At 53.6% G+C, this 18,494-nt stretch overlaps 2 protein-coding genes across 5 annotated transcripts in view; one reads left to right on the forward strand and one right to left on the reverse strand.

The window, feature by feature from the left end:
- Positions 1 to 3,867, forward strand: part of SEC14L5 (SEC14 like lipid binding 5) — a 40,658-nt gene extending 36,791 nt beyond the window's left edge. Inside the window, exon 15 of the mRNA XM_044233382.1 lies at positions 157 to 3,867. Coding sequence (XP_044089317.1) covers positions 157 to 265 — 109 coding nt within the window. The 3' untranslated portion in view covers positions 266 to 3,867. The remainder of the gene's footprint in view (positions 1 to 156) is intronic.
- A 4,698-nt stretch (positions 3,868 to 8,565) lies between these two features.
- On the reverse strand, positions 8,566 to 18,003 carry NAGPA (N-acetylglucosamine-1-phosphodiester alpha-N-acetylglucosaminidase). 4 transcript variants are annotated; one of them, XM_044233111.1, is made up of 11 exons: positions 17,906 to 18,003; positions 17,360 to 17,815; positions 15,864 to 16,003; positions 14,879 to 14,987; positions 13,513 to 13,641; positions 12,811 to 13,016; positions 12,659 to 12,706; positions 11,349 to 11,477; positions 11,031 to 11,162; positions 10,882 to 10,945; positions 8,566 to 9,415 (listed from the first exon to the last, which is right to left on the reverse strand). In XM_044233111.1, the coding sequence occupies exons 1-11, from the start codon at positions 17,989 to 17,991 to the stop codon at positions 9,205 to 9,207; spliced, it is 1,710 nt and encodes a 569-aa protein (XP_044089046.1). In that variant the 5' UTR covers positions 17,992 to 18,003; the 3' UTR covers positions 8,566 to 9,204. The 4 variants fall into 4 exon arrangements, with proteins under 4 accessions (XP_044089046.1, XP_044089047.1, XP_044089048.1 ...); XM_044233113.1 differs by having other exon boundaries at positions 9,328 to 10,338; XM_044233112.1 differs by lacking the exon at positions 11,031 to 11,162.
- Positions 18,004 to 18,494: the final 491 nt, after the last annotated feature.

An 18,494-nucleotide genomic window follows, 5' to 3' on the forward strand; every position in this document is an offset into this window, starting at 1 on the left:
TGCACTTGCCCTCTGTGCCTGGGGTGGTTACCAGCCTCGTGGAAAGGGCCCTGGGGCCTCATTTGCAGCATCACCAGCTTTTCCACTGCTGTTTGGGGGCCCCAAGCCCGTGTCTCCACCAGAAGATAATGTGTGTGCGATGCCCTTCCTCCCCAGGGGCTCCATGTCCAGCCTGGAATCCTGCACCAGCGGTTTCTCCCAGCTCAGCGCCACCACTTCCTCCTCGTCTGGCCAGTCCCACAGCAGCCCCCTGGTCTCCAGATAGTTGGGACTTAGCCCTGTGGGGCAGCCTGCTTGCCTCCCAGGTCTGCAAGTGTCCATGGGGTCTGGGACCTTGGGGGCTGCAGCCCTGGGTCTGGACACTGACTAAGTTGGGGCATCTGGAGCCAGTGGCAATGATCCAGCTCACGCATTTTCAAGGATGCAAGGACGGAATGATCTTTTTTGGGCTTCACGTAAGGAAATGCCCACCTTTGGGCCACCTTTGGCTCTGCCTGGTCCGGGAGCTCAGGGATATCATCGGGCTCAGCATCCCCTCTCCATTCCTGGCTCTGCTTCCCCTGGGGGCAGCTTCCTTCTCAGGTGCCCTCCCCATGCAGGGGACCCCACCACCACTAGGGTCCCTCCGTCCCCTCAGCTCAGCTGCAGATGAGAACCTCTGTCTCCCAAAGCTCCATCCAAGCTCCCAGAATGGAGTCTAATCAGCCTGCCTGGGTCCCACACTGGTCCCTGAACCAATCACAGTTGCCAGGGGACCAGAGAACACTGATTGGCCAACAGGGTCCTGTGTCCAATCTGGGCCAGTTACCATACCGAGATGGGGCTTCAGCGATTGGTCTACCTGGACCAATGCCTGTTCCTGACGCCAGCCACCTGGTTTGAAAAGCATAAGGAAGTTGCCTCTAGGAATACTGGGGTGCCACACAGGAAGAAGAGGGAAAGAATGCTGGGTTGGCAGAAATTACTTTCACAACTGACTCCAAAGCAATGCCCTGTGTCCCAAGACATGTGTGCTGAGCAGATATATGAGTTACAGGGTCACTTTCTGTGGGGAGCAACCCACCCGGGCCTGAAACCCATCTTCCCAGCACTTGGCTAGGAAGGCAGCCTGACCACCACTGACTTGAGGAGGGTGGGGAGACCCAGACAGGGATGAAGTATCTCTGGCTGTCTTTAAACTCCTCTAGAGGTCTTTTTCTTTCCTTGGAGCAATTTAATTATGACTTTTTTGGTTGTGAGTCACAGAGACCCACTCAAAAAGGTAACCAGTCATGATCACATTCAACCAGTCCAGGAGTCCTTGCTTCAGGTAAGGCTGGATCCAGGATCTCAACATGGCACCAGGACTCCCCTGTGGGGAGAAGGAGGTTGTGACTTTGTTATGTCCACCCCAGGGCAAACCTGACCCCTGCAACCAGCTTCAATATTGACAGACTTTCCCTGAGTTCTCGCACGGAAAACTTTTGGGTCTCCTTGGGGCTGAGGACACGTCTCCTTTCCTTTCCTGGGCTTCCAAAAAGGCAACAAGTCAGAGGTTACTAACTGGCAGCCTGCAGACTGATCTGACTTTTGTTTAGCCTATAGAGGGATTTAAAACTTGGGGGCATTTCATACAGAAATCCAACTGTCCAGCTTCCCTTAGGCATTTGGGACTGTTGGCAAAACGGGGCCACTGTTACCATGTAAAGGCAATACAACTGTGCTCCTTGATGGGGCTACCCCGGTCCCTACCCTACCCCTCACTGTGACTGTCATATTATCTGCCTGGGAGGGACCTCACAAATACGGCTCTATTGACAGCTGGAGGGCCAATCTGGGCCCAGATGGCTCAATGGTACTCTTCCCTTGTAGCCTTCCTTACAGCTGGGGGTCATCTCTGGTCAACACCCAGAGTCACTGGGCCTTGCCCAAGGGGTGGGCTTGCAACTATGGGCTTGATGCTTCCATGCGGTCTCAGCATGATGGAACAAGGAGAGCAAGGACTTCCTTGCCTACCAGCCTCACCCCCAAACCTGGAACAGAGAGAAGGAGCTACCTTCTCGGAGACATCCTTCTCCCTCCAGGGAGGGAATCTCATCCATCTCTGTTTGCTCCTCAGGTATAGGAACAAAATCCAAAACTGCATCCTGCATCAAGGTGTGTGTGCATATGAGGGAGAGTGGTAGGGGGAGACGGGGGACGTTCTCAAAGCTAGTTGCTCCCATGTCACCAGGCATGAATCACTGAGGAATCTGAGATATTTGCACCAGTCTTTAGGTGAGTTTCTTGCCTGCCTCTAAAACCCATTTGTGCCCTAGAAGCATTCTGGGCTAAGCTGCCCTAGCACTCCCCATACATTAATTGTCTAGGACTAGCACCAGGGAAGGATGGAGAAGCCTTTCCTTGACTTGGGGTTGTACTTGGCTTGAGAACTGGAACCTGGATCTGCTGTGACCTCTCCAGCCTGGAAAAAAGGGATGAGCCTCAGGCCCTCTCAGTTCTCTGGAGAGCTCATTCTTTCTCCCTTGAGAAGGCTCCAGCTCAAACTGGCTTAAGCAAACAAAGGGAATTCCCTGGGTTCTGTAACTGGGATGGCTAAGGGCGTTCTTATTTCAGGTCTGGCTGGATCCAGGAGCGTAGTATCCTCAGGCTCATATGCTCATCCTCTCAACCTTACCCAGGCCTCCTAGCTCTGTATCTCTTTTCAGGCTGGTCTCATCCTCTCCTCTGCCTAGTGGGAAAGGTGGCTGTCAGCAGCCCCAAGTCTATAACCACAGGGTTCACAATCTCTAAGGCTGAGAGACTTCTCTATCTCAAAACCTAAAGAAGCCTCTGCCTGGCCCTGTTTTTTGAGTAAAGTGCTCACTCCTACAGATGTACTGGCCAAGGGGCTGTGGGTCTTGTGATTGCCATTTCCGTCAGAAGCAGCAGTGGGATAGGAGAGAGCAGATCACCCCAGGACAAGGGAAGCTGGGCCACAGAAGCAGCAGACAGCCATGATGGCATCTGCTGTAGTTTCTTTCCCTCGTTGGAGGTCTCTGGGGCCCAAGCTGGAGCTTCATCAATCAGTAGGTCTTTCCTACCTTTGGGAGGCGTGAAATTAAAAATCCAAGGGCTGCCAAGTTCCTGGCTCCTGTAGTTCCCTAAACCTCAGGGTTGGAAGTTCCTTGGCTTGGTATCTTTCTCCCTCTTGTTCATTAACCTGTTGTGACCAGGACAGAAACAACCCACTGGCAAAAGGATCCTGCCCACGCACTGTGTTTAGGAGCTTGGGTCTTAAAATTTAGACAGGGCGGGGTTCAACCCCCAGCCTTCTTTTCACTAGCTGTGTAACCTCCAGCAGGTGACTTAACGCCCCTGTGCCTCAGTTTCCTCATCTGTAAAATGGGGATGTGCCTACCTCATTCACTGGGTTGTCGTGGGACAAGTGAGAGGAGCTGTAGAGTCCACAAGCCCAGCGCCCAGCACACAGAACGCACACGATAAACGTCAGAGGTTAGCCTGATGACTTATGGCTTCTCAACCAAACACTCCAGACTCCTTCCGGAGGAGGCCCGCCTGTCACTGTTTCTCCTGGGACAGAAGGCTCGGCACCACGAGCATCTGGAGGAAAGTGGGTGTCGGGATATAATTTCCCTCTTCCTCTCCCATTTAGCAACTGCTTGTGTTTTCTGAGCAAATCCACTTAATCTGGAAGAGCATCATTTGGAGTCCCCGACTGGCTAGAGAATGTTCTCTACAGGCTGAAATACGGGGCTTCTGAGAACTCCCCCCGCCCCACCCTGCACTCTGGAATTGCTCCTCCTGTAAAATGAATTGTTTGATGAGAATACCATAATTCTGTTCCAAACGCTCTATTTCAGTCAATAAAACACGATGTTCCTCGTTTGCCTGATCATTTGCTCCAACCAAAAGCATTAAACGTTTTCGATTCGGATATACCTCAGTTGTCTACCTCCTAAAACCCTGGGGGTTTCCCTGGGCTTCTTCAGGAGTTACTCTGCTGCTGTTTATAAGACGCAAAAGTATTTTCAGCAGGGGTGGTATCACCCTCAAGGGGTTGCAAGTTGGTTCTTGGGAGAAAGGGGATGCATACAAAATACAGCATTTCTATATATAAAGTGCAGACATACAGTAGTAGTTCCCTAGGGCTGCTGTAACAAATTCCCACACACTTGGTTAGCCTAAAACAACAGGAACGGATTCCCTCACCTTTCTGGGGGCCGGAAGTCTGAGATGAAGGCGTTTGCAGGTGCCCCTCCTAACACTAGGGGAGGACGCTTCCTACGTCTCAGAGCTTCTGGAGTCACCGGAAATGCCTTGGCCTGTGGCTGCATTGCTCTCGTCCTGCTTGTCTTCACACGACTTCTTCTCTGTGTGTCTCCTGTCTTGTAAGGACACCAGGCACTGGATTCAGGGTTCACTGTCAATCTAGTACGATTTCAGCTTCAGATCCTTAACTAATTACATCTGCAAAAACTACTTTCAAAGAAAGTCCCATTCTAAGGTTCTGTGTGGACGCTGATTCGGGGAGGGGGGCAGTGGACAGACGCTATTCAAACCATTGCACAAGCACAGGGTGCATACAGAGATATGTGCATAGTTTATCAGTGGAATTAAATGCAGATTCCCTGGGCCCACTCAGCACTGCTGACTTGGAATTTTGAGGGTGCGCTTCTGGATTCTCTTTGCCACGTATCCAGGTAAAGGTGAGGGTCCTGCCATCCATCTTTCTGGGCCACTCTACCTGGTTCCCTGGGATTTAGCCTAAGACCTAGTGTGATGTTCAACAACAGCCATCGTCCTGAGGTTGGGGGTTGGGTGGGGACCTTGTCCAGGGCACCAGCTGTCCTTCCTGTGAGCTTCCTTGGGACATGGAGCAGGGGTGCTATCTGCCACACACATCATGGGGTTCTGAAAAGGCCCTCTTGTTTTGGAGCAGGAGGCCAAGGACTGTCACTTGGGGAAGCAGAGAAGGTGTGGTTCTCTTGTGGGACTGCTCTGAGGTACTCTGTCTATACTGGGTTTGGTTACCCAGCCGCACCCAACACATCCAACTGAGGGAGAGGAAGCAGCCCTTGCCTGCTTCGGTATAGTGCATGCATTCATTCTCTGGGACTTTGCCATGGATTTCTCTGCACTGCGGTTAAGAGCTCTCCAAGGACCAGCCAGATGACTCCTGCATGTGGTGGGTGTTGAGAAAGACAGAGGTCCCTGGGGCAGGCCAGCTGGAATCAGCTCTGAGCCATGAGTCACTGCTGACGTCTGTCCTGGGCAGAACTGCCTCCTCAGAAGCCTCCTGAGGTCTGTCGGGCCCAGAGAGGGAAGGACACACTAGGACTCCCTTGGGGCCCAGAGTCTGCCTCTGGGACCGATTCTTCCTCAGAGGCCAGGGGCCAGGTCCAAAGCAGCCTGCTGAGACTTCTGTGGAGGCAGGGTCCCAGGGCACTAGCAGCTGTTGGGAGTTTGGGCAGGGCCTGGAAAGAGCTGGAAGGAAAAGTGCCAGGTAGCTCTCAGGGACAGGAAAGGCAGCTGTGGCTTTCAGACTTCTCTTCAGTCCATTTTCGCCTCTCCTCACTTCAGTGCCTCCCTGCCCCAGCCAAGGCATTTCCAAGGAACATGGGTCCCCAAAAAGTGCAACTTGAAACCACTGACTTAAGAGTTTCCTGGAGCCCAAGTTTTCTGAGATACACACCCCTTTGCAAATCCAGTAGAAGCTTTGGGCATCACACTTGAATAATTTCCATATCAGGGCTCGTAAGAGTCTTGGAAAGCCCATCCATTAAGCCCAGGATTGAACGTTTTTCTGGAGACTTTCCTGATGCTCAAGTTTTATGAAGAGCATCCTAGCGGCCATGTGTTACCATGGCAACAGGACTCTCACTGGTCAGGCCACCAAGACATCTGGTCCACATTCTGTGCCCAGGGGTCTTCTGTCACTACCATGAGGTAGGATGGGGGATGCTTGCGCTACCGTAACTGGTCCATGTTAATCCCCAACTACCAATCCCAAAGCTTGATGACGAGCTCTTGTACATTTGTGTCCACAGCACGTGTTCCTACCCACCCCTCGAGGTTAAGTGTTTGAATCTAAAAAAACACCTTTTTGCCTCTGCTCCATGCCTCATCTAAGCTCCAAAAAATGCCTGAGTCCAAAATGTGTCTCTCCTTGAACAGTATGAGTGTTAGACTCTGTGGGTAGCCAGAGACCCCCAAATCCAACACGAAGTGCTTCAAACAAAAACGGGGATTTACTGGTCCATGTAATTGGTCCAAGAGTGATAGTGGCTTCAGGGATAGCTGGATCTAGGCGCTTAAATTATATCCCTCTTTTCTCTTGATTTGGTTCTCCTCCACATTCACTTCACTCTCTTTCTCCATGTGGCCCACACCCTGGCAAGTGGACAATCTCAGCAAAGTGTTTTTCCCCAAATTCTAACAGAAGTTCCAGTGTGGGCTCTAGTGAGCCAACTGGGACAGGGGACTACCTCCGACCCCTATATTCATGCCATCTGGGACTTGATGGGATGGTACCAGAATGGGGGAGAGGTAGCACCCTAAAAGCAATGGTAGGGAGGCTCAGAGCTTTGGCTCTCAGAGTCCTGCCTTCACTGGGCATTCTGATTACCATCGGGAGGTGTTTGGATGCAAGAAACTGCAAGTTCTGATGGCTACTTCTGGTTGATGAAGCACACTCAGCCCCTGTGTAGGGCAGGCTGGACATGCCAAGGAGTTAACCCCCAGGAGAAGCCCCCATCCCACAATGAGAGCGTGCTGGCCAACAAACACCCCACCAGAGACACAAACTCAAGATGTTATCTGTATTCTCCTGGCTGCCCACAGTGGGGAGCTGCTCACTAATGCACTGTGTACTGGCTGTCTTTCCTTCCCTACCTCACTTCTCTGTCCCCCCCCAGGGCTTCTTGTGGTCACCTCCCAAATAAACTACTTGCCCTCACCTCTTTATCTCAGGTTCACGGGCTGGGAGGGATCCAGGCGAAGACAGGGCACCGGGTGTTGGGCAGGCATGACAGACCCCTATACAAACAGGGAGGGTGAACATAGCCTCTTTGCTGAACCAGGGACCCCTCCAGCATGCTGTGATGGACCCTCTTCAGCTCCCTCTGGCCTGAAATCCAACAAGCCCATGCACAGCACTGTACTCTCCCAGCTCAGCTGCAAGCCCAGCCAAGAACACAGAGAGACGCCCTCTGCGCAAGTCAGAGCTTCCAGGTCCCGGGTTTCTACAGCCTGTTGCCTCAGAACCTCTGAAGGTGCTCCCTGTAGATTCCCAGACCCCCTAGCCCTGAGATTTTTGACTGGATGGCTCTGGGACAGGATGTGGACGTCTACAATCATACAACATTTCCCGGGGAAAACACTCTGACCTGCTGCTGGGCTCGGGAACTGTGTCTCAGGAACATGCCGACGTCATTCAAAGGTGCTTGGGAACTTCTCCAAGCTCTTGTCAGTACTTCCTACCCCTGAACACTGGGAGCAAAATATCCAAGCAGCCCAGGGACCAGTTGTGCCCTGGAAAAGAGCGAAACACAGAAAAAGACTACCAGGTGGCGTTAAAACACAAGGTCCCCAGAGGAACATGTGAACTTGGTTGTTTCCATTTCTGGAAGGAGGACTCACAATGTGAAGAATTTGCCTAGTTCCTTAGATGAGCAGCCGCCCTCAGTTCCTGGACGTGCTGTGAGCTCCACTCCTCCCTTCCCTCCAACCTGGGTCACAAGCCCAGAAAAGGGCTGTATGACAGCTGCCTGGCCGTGGGTAGTGTGATGGTTCACTAGGTGTAGGATCAACTATGCCCAGGGATACGTCCTCCAGGATGCTGTGTTTTGGTCCTGCAGTGGGAGCCAGAGGCCAGGCCGGGGGCTGCGATGACCTGAAGAAGGCTGGCCCACAGAGGGACCGGGGATTCTCATCTCTGATAAGTCATTGCCTTGGAGGGGTGTTGGTAGGGGCTGCAGGCTCGCCCTCTTTTAAAAAGAAATCAGAGGGGCGCCTGGGTGGCTCAGTGGGTTAAAGCCTCTGCCTTCGGCTCAGGTCATGATCTCAGGTTCCTGGGATCGAGCCCCACATCAGGCTCTCTGCTCAGTGGGGAGCCTGCTTCCTCCTCTCTGTCTCTGCCTGCCTCTCTGCCTACTTGTGATCTCTCTGTCAAATAAATAAATAAAATCTTTTAAAATAAATAAGTAAATAAATAAATAAGAAATCAGAAATCTTAAATTGTTTATCTCTTGACATTTAAACGCTGGTAACTAATTTAAAGCCTGTTAAGTCATGGTGCAGACTACACTTTTTCCTTCTTTCAAAACATGGTCCAGACCCGCCCATCCCCCCAAGTCTTGGCATTACCTAGGAGCTCGTGAGACTCAGACTCTTGTACCCCATCCTGGGCCAGAATCTGCATTTTAACAAGATCTTCAGGTGACTCGTGTGCACCACAAAGTCAGAAGTCCTGGATCAAATGAACAGATCAGGGAGCTGGACATGCTCTGGGCTGCCCATTTATGACCCTGGATTCAGGTGACACAACCCCACCCTTAAGAACTAGGTACTTCCAGAAATCCACAATTCAGGCTTTAGTTGCCACCTGGGGGGCTCCTTTTATTACATCAATTTATTCAAGTGATAAAAAAAAAAAACCTCTCTCTGCAGCAGGGTACCAAAATAGAAAGCTTGTAAACATGATTCTATCCCCTGTCCCTTCGAAGGAGCTCCCTGTGACAGGAAGTAGAATTCTAATTGGCAAATTCTGCAATGAGGTCTGTAGAGAAGGGTCCCGTGACATGGCCATCGTCTCTGTAATTCATCCCTGTCCAGGGGGGCTGGCTGGCCCCTGCCACTCAGTCACGGTGCGGTCACGGGGCGTCCCGTCGCTAGCGGCCTCTGCCTCAGGAGGCCAGAGGCTCTTTGGCAGCACAGCAGGCCCTCGGGGGACAGGCCACTCAGGCAGCAGACACAGGCAGGCAGGGAAGGAGGCAGTCTCTCTCTGGGGAGCACGGTATTGCTAGGGTTGCGTGTGTCATGGCAGGCGACCAGGGGAGGGCCTGGGGCCAGGTGAGGGGCTGAGGCACAGGTGCTATCAGAAGCTTGGCTTGGCACTGGGGCTGAGAGCACCCAGACGACCAGCGGCCTTGAGGCTTCCCTTGCAGAAACGAGGCCGTGTGGAAATGAGCTTTCAGAGCAGGCCATGGTGGACGGCTGGAGGCGTCAGTCCTTGAAGGGGTTGTGGGCGTCACCCTGCTGTTCCTTCTCCATGGCCAGAAGCTCCCCGTTCATCTCCTGCAGTGGGTGGTAAACGTAGGCCCCATCCAGGTGCCGGCTCCGCTCTGCCCTCGAGCCAAGGAGTAAGGACACGTTCGCCACCGTGCTGATCAGCAGAAGGAAAACTAGGGCCAGGGTGAGGGCCAGCCAGGCGGTCCTGGGTGCAGAAGAGAGAGCCTCAACAGGGGGTTGTGGGGCAGTGCTGGAGGGGTTTCCCCTCCACCACAACAGAGGCAGAGTCGGGAGCCTCCAGGGAGAACACAACCACTGTTCTGGAGCAAAATGGGGCTGGCAGGGCCAGGGGGTACCCTCCAGACACACGCTCGGGGAGCAGTAGTGACAGTCCCTGTGTGTTATGCAGGCCAGCCCTGCCACATCTCCTGATAGTTAAGAGAAAACCATGAAAAGAAAAAAAATTTTTTTATGTGAATGTTGCTGATTTTCAGAAGCTGCTAATAAACCTTACATTTTTTAAATTATGCAGGGCAAATACAATACAGTTGGGGATCTCACGATGATGGCCCAAGAGGCATCAGTTTGCATCCTGTGCTCTGGGGGACGTTGTTCCAGAAACCTCAAAGCAGAGAGCGCAGGGAGAACGGCACCCCTTCCTCCCTCCTGGGGAGCGGGCGGGGTCTTCCAACTATCCTTGTTTTCCTCCTTCATGTGAAATCTGTGGCTGAAGCCCTCCATGCAAAAGCAGACACAAGCACATTGCTGGGGGCGGGGACATGCTCATCCGCCCCCAGGGCTCCCCTTCCCTTGCCGGCAGCTATCAGCGGGATCCAGGTATGCACTAGGGAGCTTGAACTTAAGACCAGGGGCCAGACACTCCCGGGAGCCACTGTCCCTGCTCTGGGAACATTTTCAAAGCATGTTTCCAAGAGGTTTTCTTCAGGTGTGGTTCTGGGCCTTCAGAGCCTCACCCCAGGCTCACTGAGTGAGGACATCCAGGAGGGACCTGGGATCTGCATTATTAATCATAAGACTGTCCTCCAGGACATCGCCAGGAGCTTTTCATTCATACCCACACATGATTCTCACCTTCAGTGTGGGTGGGGCTGGGCCATGAGCTGAGAACTACAAGAAAAGATGTTCTCAGAGTGGGGTCCCCAGGCCAGCAGTATTACCATCCCCTGGGATCACCCTGGAAATGCAGATTCTCAGCCTCCACCCCAGACCTACTAGAGCAGAAACTCCAGAGAAGGGACCCAGCAATCCATTTCAGCACCCCCTCCCTGAGGTTTGCACTAGCAAACAGAAAGCCCACCGCAGGGTGGTGCTTGAGAAATGGTGTGAGTTCCTTGGAGGTTGGCACTTCTGTACCCAACACCAGGACCCGAGAAAGTAAGTTGCGAGTCTTACAGGGAAAGGAGCCCCGATGCCCTGCCCCTTCGACTCCCACTGGGGTGGTGACCAGGGTCCTTCTTACCATCTCCCAGGCCCACTTGGGAGGCTGTGAGCATTAGCTGTGACTCTCTCTGTGTTTACACTGAAGAAACATTGCCTGGGTGGCTGACGTCACCTCCCAGCCTTGCCCAGTCCCTGAGCAGAGGCCATACCTCATGGAGGGAGAGGGGGGTTTCCTCCCATCCCAGCCCCAAGTCCCACCAAATCTCCTACCCGGTGAGAAGGGAGAGTTCTCCTGTTCTCGGGGTGGTCTCAGATGGTCGGAGACACTGTTTCACTGTAAGACAGCAGAGAGAGGCTGACATGCTGGGAGGGAAGGGGTGTGCCCCATTTGCCCCCCAGGAGCCTGGGAGGAGCCATACCTTGGGAGAAGATGCTGGTAAGGGCTGGTGCCTGGGCCAGGCTGCAGTTGCCAGTCTGGGGGTCACAGGGACACTGGTGCTCACACTTGCAAGGCATCTGGCAGCCTGGCCCATGCCAGCCGAGGGGACACACTGTGGAGAGGAGGCAGAAGTGGAGGCCTCAGTGGCAGGACCTCTCTCTTCACAGACAGGATGGGCCCCAGGTGTGTGCAGAGCTGGGCTGAAGCAGAAGTGACCCCGGGGCTCCCCCAGGCTAGATCCTGGAGGTGCCCCTGGGTGACACTTCCTCCCAGCTGACTTGGGGCCTGTGTAGCTTACCCTGCTCACAGGTGTCTCCAGTGAAGCCAGGAGGACAGGTGCAGGTCCCCTGGACGGGGTCACAGGCAGCTCCGTTCTGACATCTGCACTTCACGGCACAGTCTGTCCCGAAGGAGCCATTGCTGCAAGCTGGCCCCGGGAAAGGGGAGTCATTTTAAAATTCAGCCCCGCCCCACCTGGGTGAGGGCCAAGAAGACTACAAACAGATCTCAGTCACCCTAAGTGGCCCCGTAGGTTCACACATGCTTCCAATAGAAAGTTAAGGAGAACACACTTCAAGGCAGGCCCTGACACTGAGCCTTCCTGGAGCTTCCTGTCTAGATGGACAGGTGGCCAGGGAGCCAGGAAGCAGACACGGATGTGCAGGTGGGGACAAGTGCAGCAGCAGCAGACCGCTGGAGGGGGTGGGGCGGGCAGGCGTCGGGGGACAGGGCAATTGAGGTGGGGTCTGGAGGAGTGCAGCTGGGTCAGTGAGTTGGGGAAGGGCTGCAGCACCCGGCAGGTCAGGCTAAGGGCTTCATTCCTTTCACGTACTCAAAAGAAAGCCCTGAAGGATTTGAAACTGTGGATGGCTGTGGTGGGCTGAACTGTGTCCCCCCAAAAGATACTGTGTCCTGGGGCACCTGCGTGGCTCAGTGGGTAAAGCCTCTGCTTTCGGCTTGGGTCATGATCTCAGGGTCCTGGGAATGAGCCCCAAATCGGGCTCTCTGTTCTGCGGGGAGCCTGCTTCCCCCCCCTCTCTCTGCCTGCCTCTCTGCCTACTTGTGATCTATCAAATAAATAAATAAAATCTTAAAAAAAAAAAAAGATATTGTGTCCTAATCCTCACAATCTGTGAACATAACCTCACCTAGACACAGAGTCTTTGCAGATACAATTAAGTGAAGACCGTAGAAGATGAGGGCATCTGGATTTAGAGTGAGCCCTAAATCCAATGAGCTGGGGTCCGTGTAAGGGAATGGAAAGACAGACATAGGCAAAGACTAGAGGGATGTGGCCACAAGGCAAGGAATGCCTGGAGCCACTAGGAGTTGGGAGGGGCGGGAAGGAGCCTCCCCTAGATCTCTGACAGGGAGTGAGGGCCCTGCAGACACCATGATTTTGCAGTTCTGCCCTCTGGAACTAAGACAGTGTAAGTGCTATTTCAAGCCATGCAGTTTGTGGAATTTGTTGTGGCTGCCGTGGGAAACTAATGCAGTGATTTACAGTCAGGCGAGAGCAAGAAGCAGGAGGAGGATAAAGGCAGCTGCCACGATCACCTGCTCCCCAGGGGGCCAGGGGTGCGGAGCACCTGGCCTGGCGGCTTTTACCTTCACTGCAGTTGGAGCCCGTCCATCCAGCTTCACAGCGGCAGCCAGCTGCCAAGACAAGACCAAGGAGGCCAGGTGAGGGCCCGGGCAAGGCCAGGGCAGGGAGGGCTGGGAGCCCCAGTCACAGCTGCCACCCCAGAGATCCCACTCACTCTCTGTGCAAAGCCCGTGTAGGCTGCAGTTGGAGGGGCCACAGTCCAGCTTGTCGCAAGCCGCGCCCTGCCAGAAGTGTCCCGTGCACTGGCAGCGACCCTCCACACAGGTCCCATGGCCGCTGCAGTCAGGTGGCTGGCAGCGGGGCTCGTGCACACACACCACGGTAGACACGCGGCGTGGACAGCGCCACATGTTGTCCTGGCTGTGGGAGGGGGGGACACAGTGTGTGAAGAGGCCAAGACACTGACCATCCCCCAGTGGACCCCGCCTACCCCCTACCATAGTTCCCAAGAGCTGTCTCTCCCCTGCCCGTTCTCCAGCCTTTTATAGGTTCTTCCCACCCTGACAATCTCTTCCAACCCCAGGGCCTTTACACATGTTGTTCTTGCTGCCTGGAAGGTTCTCCCGGCTCTGCCTCATCACCTCTTCAACCCTCAGAGCCCAGCTGAGGTTCCATTACACTCAAAGAGGTCTTTCCTGACCTACAAAACCCCTTTCATTGGCATTGGGGACACTGGCACAGTATGTATAATTTGACTCTCTTCTTGGAAGCAGTGAGAGGCAGGGATCTCGGCTCTTCCTGCTCACAGGTGAATCCCCAGGGCCTGGCACGCAGTAGGTGCTCAGTCTTTGTTGAATGAGACAGCTGAGGACAGGCCTGGACGTAGACCTCAAGAAGGGGGCTCTGGCATGCTTACCAGTGATCTGATGGGTAACTGGCCAAGGTCCCGTTGAGCACAAAGGTGGCGGAGCCCCCTCCATCCAGGTTGATGGCGTTGACCACGTCCTGTTTCAGCAAGAACTCTGCCATCTCCCACAGGTTAATGCTGAAGCACAAGAGCATTAACGTTGACTGTGTCCACTGCCTTTCCTGTTTAACTGGCTTTCCTTTCCATGGTGGACAGTATCACCCCCACTGTGGCAGGCAGATTCCTAAATGGGATTTCCTCCCAAATGTCCCCTCTTTTTTTTTTTTTTTTAAGATTTTATTTATTTATTTGAGAGAGAGCATGAGAGGCGAGGTCAGAGAGAGCGAACTCCACATAGAGCTGGGAGCCTGATGCGGGACTTGATCTTGGGACTCCAGGATTGTGACCTGAGCTGAAGGCAGTTGCCCAACCAACTAAACCACCCAGGTGCCCCCCAAATGTCCCATCTTAACCCCTGGAAGCTGTGACTATAATGAGAGGTCACCCCCATGACTGTGTTATTTTACACGGCTCAGCTGTCCATAAGTGGGGACACTGTCCTGGATTATCTCGGGGGGCCCAGGGGAATCACAAAAGCTCTCAAAAGCAGACCTTTCCCTGGCTGCTGGCAGAATGTGGAGCAGGAGAGACTGCAAATACAAAGGGGAAGAAGGGACTGGATGCATGTTTGCTGGCTTGAAGATGGCGTGCATAACATGCACAGGAAGGAATGTGGGCAGCCTGAAGGAGCAGAGGGTCCCATGGCCAACAACCAGCAAGAAAACACAGACTGCAGTCCTACAACCACAAGGAAGCGTATCAGCCAACAAATCAAATGATCTAAGAGAATTCTTGCTCTGACGCTCCAGATGAGAGCCTCCCTGGCAAATGGCTTGATTTTTGGGGTACCTCCATGGGATACCTCCAACATGGAACCCAGCTGGGCCCTCCAGACTTCTGACCTACAGAACTGTGATCTACCAGATGGGTGCGGTTTGTGCTTGTCTGTTACACAGCAATAGCAAACCAACACACTCTCTTCACAGAGGAAGAAACTGTGGCTCAGAGAGGTTGAGAGACTTGTCTGTGGCCACAGAGCTAGCAGGTGGCAGAGCTGGGATTCGAAAAGAGGTCTTCACCCTACCTGGGGCTCAGCAGGGCAGAGGCCCAAGTTGGAGAGAACTGAGAGGAAGTGTGTAGAGGGTGATGAGTTCCCAGAAGTGAGACGATCTAGGAACTGTTTTGTGTGGGAAGGCAGGGGACAGGTGGATGTGAACATCCCCTGTTGGGATTCTGACAGCCAGCTGTCAGTGGGCTGAGGTTCCTCAAAGCAGGACTCGGCCCAGGCCTGGCGGTCCCAGTTCCTGGCACTCACCCCCGCTGCTCCGTCTGCCCATCTGCGTGGAAGAGCACCAGCTGCCCTTTCCGGTCATGTCCCACAGCTGTCCTGGCTGACATCACATTCACGAATTTGCTAAAGGAACCTAAAAGAGAAGAAGCCTGGCTGATCACCTGGCTCTCTGGGAAATCTCCTAGGCTCTGCCTTTTTGGCCAGTCCAATGCTGTTCTCCACCTCTCGGTCCATGCCATCCAGTTTTTCACTTAGACATGTATCGTCCTGCCTCCCCTCTGCCCCGTCCCACTCACTCTCTACATAGCCGCTGGATGGCCCTTCTCAGGTGTCAATTAAGTGACATCAGCCTCCAGGGGAAAACCCTCTAATGACTTCCACTGTTCTCAGCACAAAACCCAAGACCCAACATGGCCACTCTGGCCTGCTTCTCCTTCCTCATCTCTGGGGGCTCCCCCCTCACCATCCTGCAGCCACTTTCTGCTTTAGGGCTTCTGCACCTTCTGTTCCCTCTGGCTGGACTGTGCTTCTCCTCAGTTCTTCCTGCGATTTGCTCTTTCCAGTCTAGGGCACCTCCTCAGTGAGGCCTCCTTTGACTGCTCCATCTAAAACAGTCATTTCCACAACAGGGCCATAGCATCCCTTCCCACCCCAGTATTCTACATCCCAGAGGTTCTTAAACTGAATTACCCAAGGGGTTTGTTAAAGCACACAGGCCTGGGCCTCACCCCCAGGGATTCGGGATTCTGAGTCACAGCTCCTGTCCTCTACCTGTCCCCTCTGTTCCAACTTTATTTTTCCTTCTTAGCACTTACCACTTCCTTTCAGCAAATTACATATCTATTTCCTTTCTTCTGTAAGGTCGCAAGAGCAGGGACCTTATTTGTCATACTCCCCATAGATCCCCTGTATCTTGAAAAGTACTTGCTCGAAGACTTAAGAATAGCTTCCCCCACCAGCCCAGAGGGCCTGGTTCTAAACAGGGCTGTGCCGCACCCCGCTGCCAAACCTGTCTCCTGCGTCTCATCACACTCGGTCGTCTGGCTTTCATTGATGTACACACTTCCGTTGCGTATCAGCCACACGACCCCACTCAGCAGCTGCACAAATGGATTCTCGGTTTCCAGCACCTCCTCTTCAGACAGGTACCTGGACACACAAAAGGCGTGCGATTCTCTCACCAGGAGGGACAACTGTAGGTAGCAGGGCTCCCTCCTAACTCCCCTCCTCAGGTTGGCTGCTTGATTCCTCCTGGTGTCCCAGGAATCATGCTGTCCCGAGTGCAGCCTTTGTAAACAGTCTATGCATCCCCGTTAATACTTCATCTAATATAAACAACGATTGTCAACAGATTTCAAGTTCATCTCTGGCCTTCAACCTCCTAGGCCATCACTCTAGTCAAACGACCACCTGATGCCTACTGACAACTTGTAATTGGTCTCCTTGCTTCTACTCTGGTTGCTCCAACCCAGCCTCCAGCCAGGATTAGAGCATGTTTTCATTTTTATATTTTTTAAAGATTTTATTTTTTTTTATTTGAGAGAGACAGAGTGAGATCAAGGGAGAGCATGAGCAGGGATAGAAGGAGGGAGAGAAGCTGACTCCCTTGCTGAGCAGGAAGCCTGATTGAGCCCGATGGAGGACTCGATCCCAGGACCCTGAGATCACCATCTGAGCCAAAGGCAGACAGACTCTTCACCAACTGAGCCACCCAGATGTCCTTAGAGCATTTTGAACATATTTTATTTATTTATTTGATAGAGAGAGAGATCACAAGTAGGCAGAGAGGCAGGCAGAGGCAGAGGGGAAGCAGGCTCCCTGACGTGGATGCGGGGCTTGATCCCAGGACCCTGAGATCCTGACCTGGGCAGAAGGCAGAGGCTTAACCCACTGAGCCACCCAGGCGCACCCCCTAGAGCATGTTTTTAAATAACCAAAGTCAGTCCTGTCATTCTCTGATACTCTGTTCCTTCCTTCAGTCACTCACACACACCAAACCCCTCTGCATCTTTGAGCCTTACACTTGCTGTTCCTTCTGCCTGTAGTTCTCTTCCTCCAGTTCTGACCTTGGTTAACTTGTGATTAATCTTCAGGTCTCAACCCAGAGGTCACCTTCCCTAAAATCCACCGTCTCTAAAATCCACACTCCATTTACATTGGTTCACCCTGTTCCTTCCTTCTTTACGCGCATGCAATCTGAATTTATCTTATAATTTCCCCGGCTTTTATTTATTTTTCCTAGTAATGGGAGAGTTCCCTGAAGACAAAGGCTGTCTGCTTGTTCACTGCTATATCCCCAGCGCGCAGCACACTGCCTGACACAAAGCAAGCACTCAGTGATACTGGGAGATGACCAAACACTGCAGGAAAAGTATTACCATCCCCATTCTGCAGAACGTAAACGGACGCTCAGCTTTGTCAGGTGACTTGAACCCAGCACCACGGCTACAACCCAAATTTCAAGTCCTCTGCCCTCGACAGTCACGAGGCTCCCTGCCTTCTCACCCGGTGACCAGGGTCCCGTCGCGGCGGATCCCGAACTGCGCGTTCTGCAGCCCCCCGGCGCTGCTCACCCGGCGCCCGTCGCTCACCACGTTCCCCAGGCACTCGCCCGTGCTCATGCGGAAGAAGCCGCCGTTCTGGGCGACTCTGCAGCCAGCCGCCCGCGCCGTCTCCTCCACGGTGGCGCGGCGCCTCGAAGCGCAGCCACCGGACCCACCGGGCTCCAGCACCGAGAAGGTGCGCAGGGGCTCTGCCACCCGCGTCAGGTGGCCAGGCACTGCGCGGTCTGCGAAGTGCGAAACGAAGGTGCGCACCGCCGGGCCGCGGGTGCCGGGGGTCGCCGGCATAGGTGGCCAGCTCTCGTGGTCGCGGCTTCCGGCGCGCACCCTTGAGCAGTCCCGGGCGGAGCGCGCGCGCGCGCGGGAGTAAGGCAGCAGCAAGTCGTCGTCCCGGGAGGCCCTGAGGGGACAGGGCGGCCGTGAGCTCGGAGGGCTGTGTCCCGGGCGGAGTATCCCCGAACCAGGCTCACGCCTCCAGACCTTTACTCACCCCCAGTCGAGGCCGCTGGTCGCCTCCGTGAGGAAGCCGAGCAGCTCAACGAGGAAGAGAAGCCAGCGACCCATGGAGGCCGCCATGTTGGAACAGGGCCTCGGATCACGTGGGACTGCCCCACGTGACTCAAGATTTTTGGTGGTCGATTTCAACCCGGACCGACTAGCTTAGGCTCCTTTGGATATCGGGAGGTCTTCTCCTAAAAAGTTTACAGTTTTGGTGCTCGCTTCGGCAGCACATATACTAAAAAGTTTACAGTTTTGTGTTTGTTTTGTTTTTTGTTCCGAAGGCGCGTGACGTTGGGTTGTCGGTGGGAACGTTTCGTGTTAATGTAATTTAAAACTTACTGGAGGTTCTAAGAGTAATGTAAAGAGCTCCCATATACCTTCTACCTATATTTACTAGTTAACTTTTGCCCCATTTAGTTTTTCATTTCAACTTCATTTGCATAGGCCACTCCCCACTCCCCTCCAACCATTTGCAGCCAAGTTGCAGACTTCGGGATCCTTCACCTTGATACTTTATATAATATTTTAGGGACAAGGACCTTTCCCTGCATAACCACAGGCTAAGTAAAAGTAAGACA

The sequence above is a fragment of the Neovison vison genome, chromosome 14, assembly GCF_020171115.1.
Source record: "Neovison vison isolate M4711 chromosome 14, ASM_NN_V1, whole genome shotgun sequence".
Classification (NCBI taxonomy): Eukaryota; Metazoa; Chordata; class Mammalia; order Carnivora; family Mustelidae; genus Neogale; species Neogale vison.

Bases quoted from the DNA above. Each gene is read 5' to 3' on its own strand.
- NAGPA (XM_044233111.1), bottom strand. From the start codon at position 17,991: ATGGCGGCCTCCATGGGTCGCTGGCTTCTCTTCCTCGTTGAGCTGCTC. The intron at 14,988-15,863 runs GTTTGGCAGCGG...CTTCTCTTTTAG, and splicing joins TGATGAGACGCAGGAGACAG to GTTCCTTTAGCAAATTCGTG. The intron at 13,017-13,512 runs GTAAGCATGCCA...CCCCTCCCACAG, and splicing joins AGTTACCCATCAGATCACTG to CCAGGACAACATGTGGCGCT.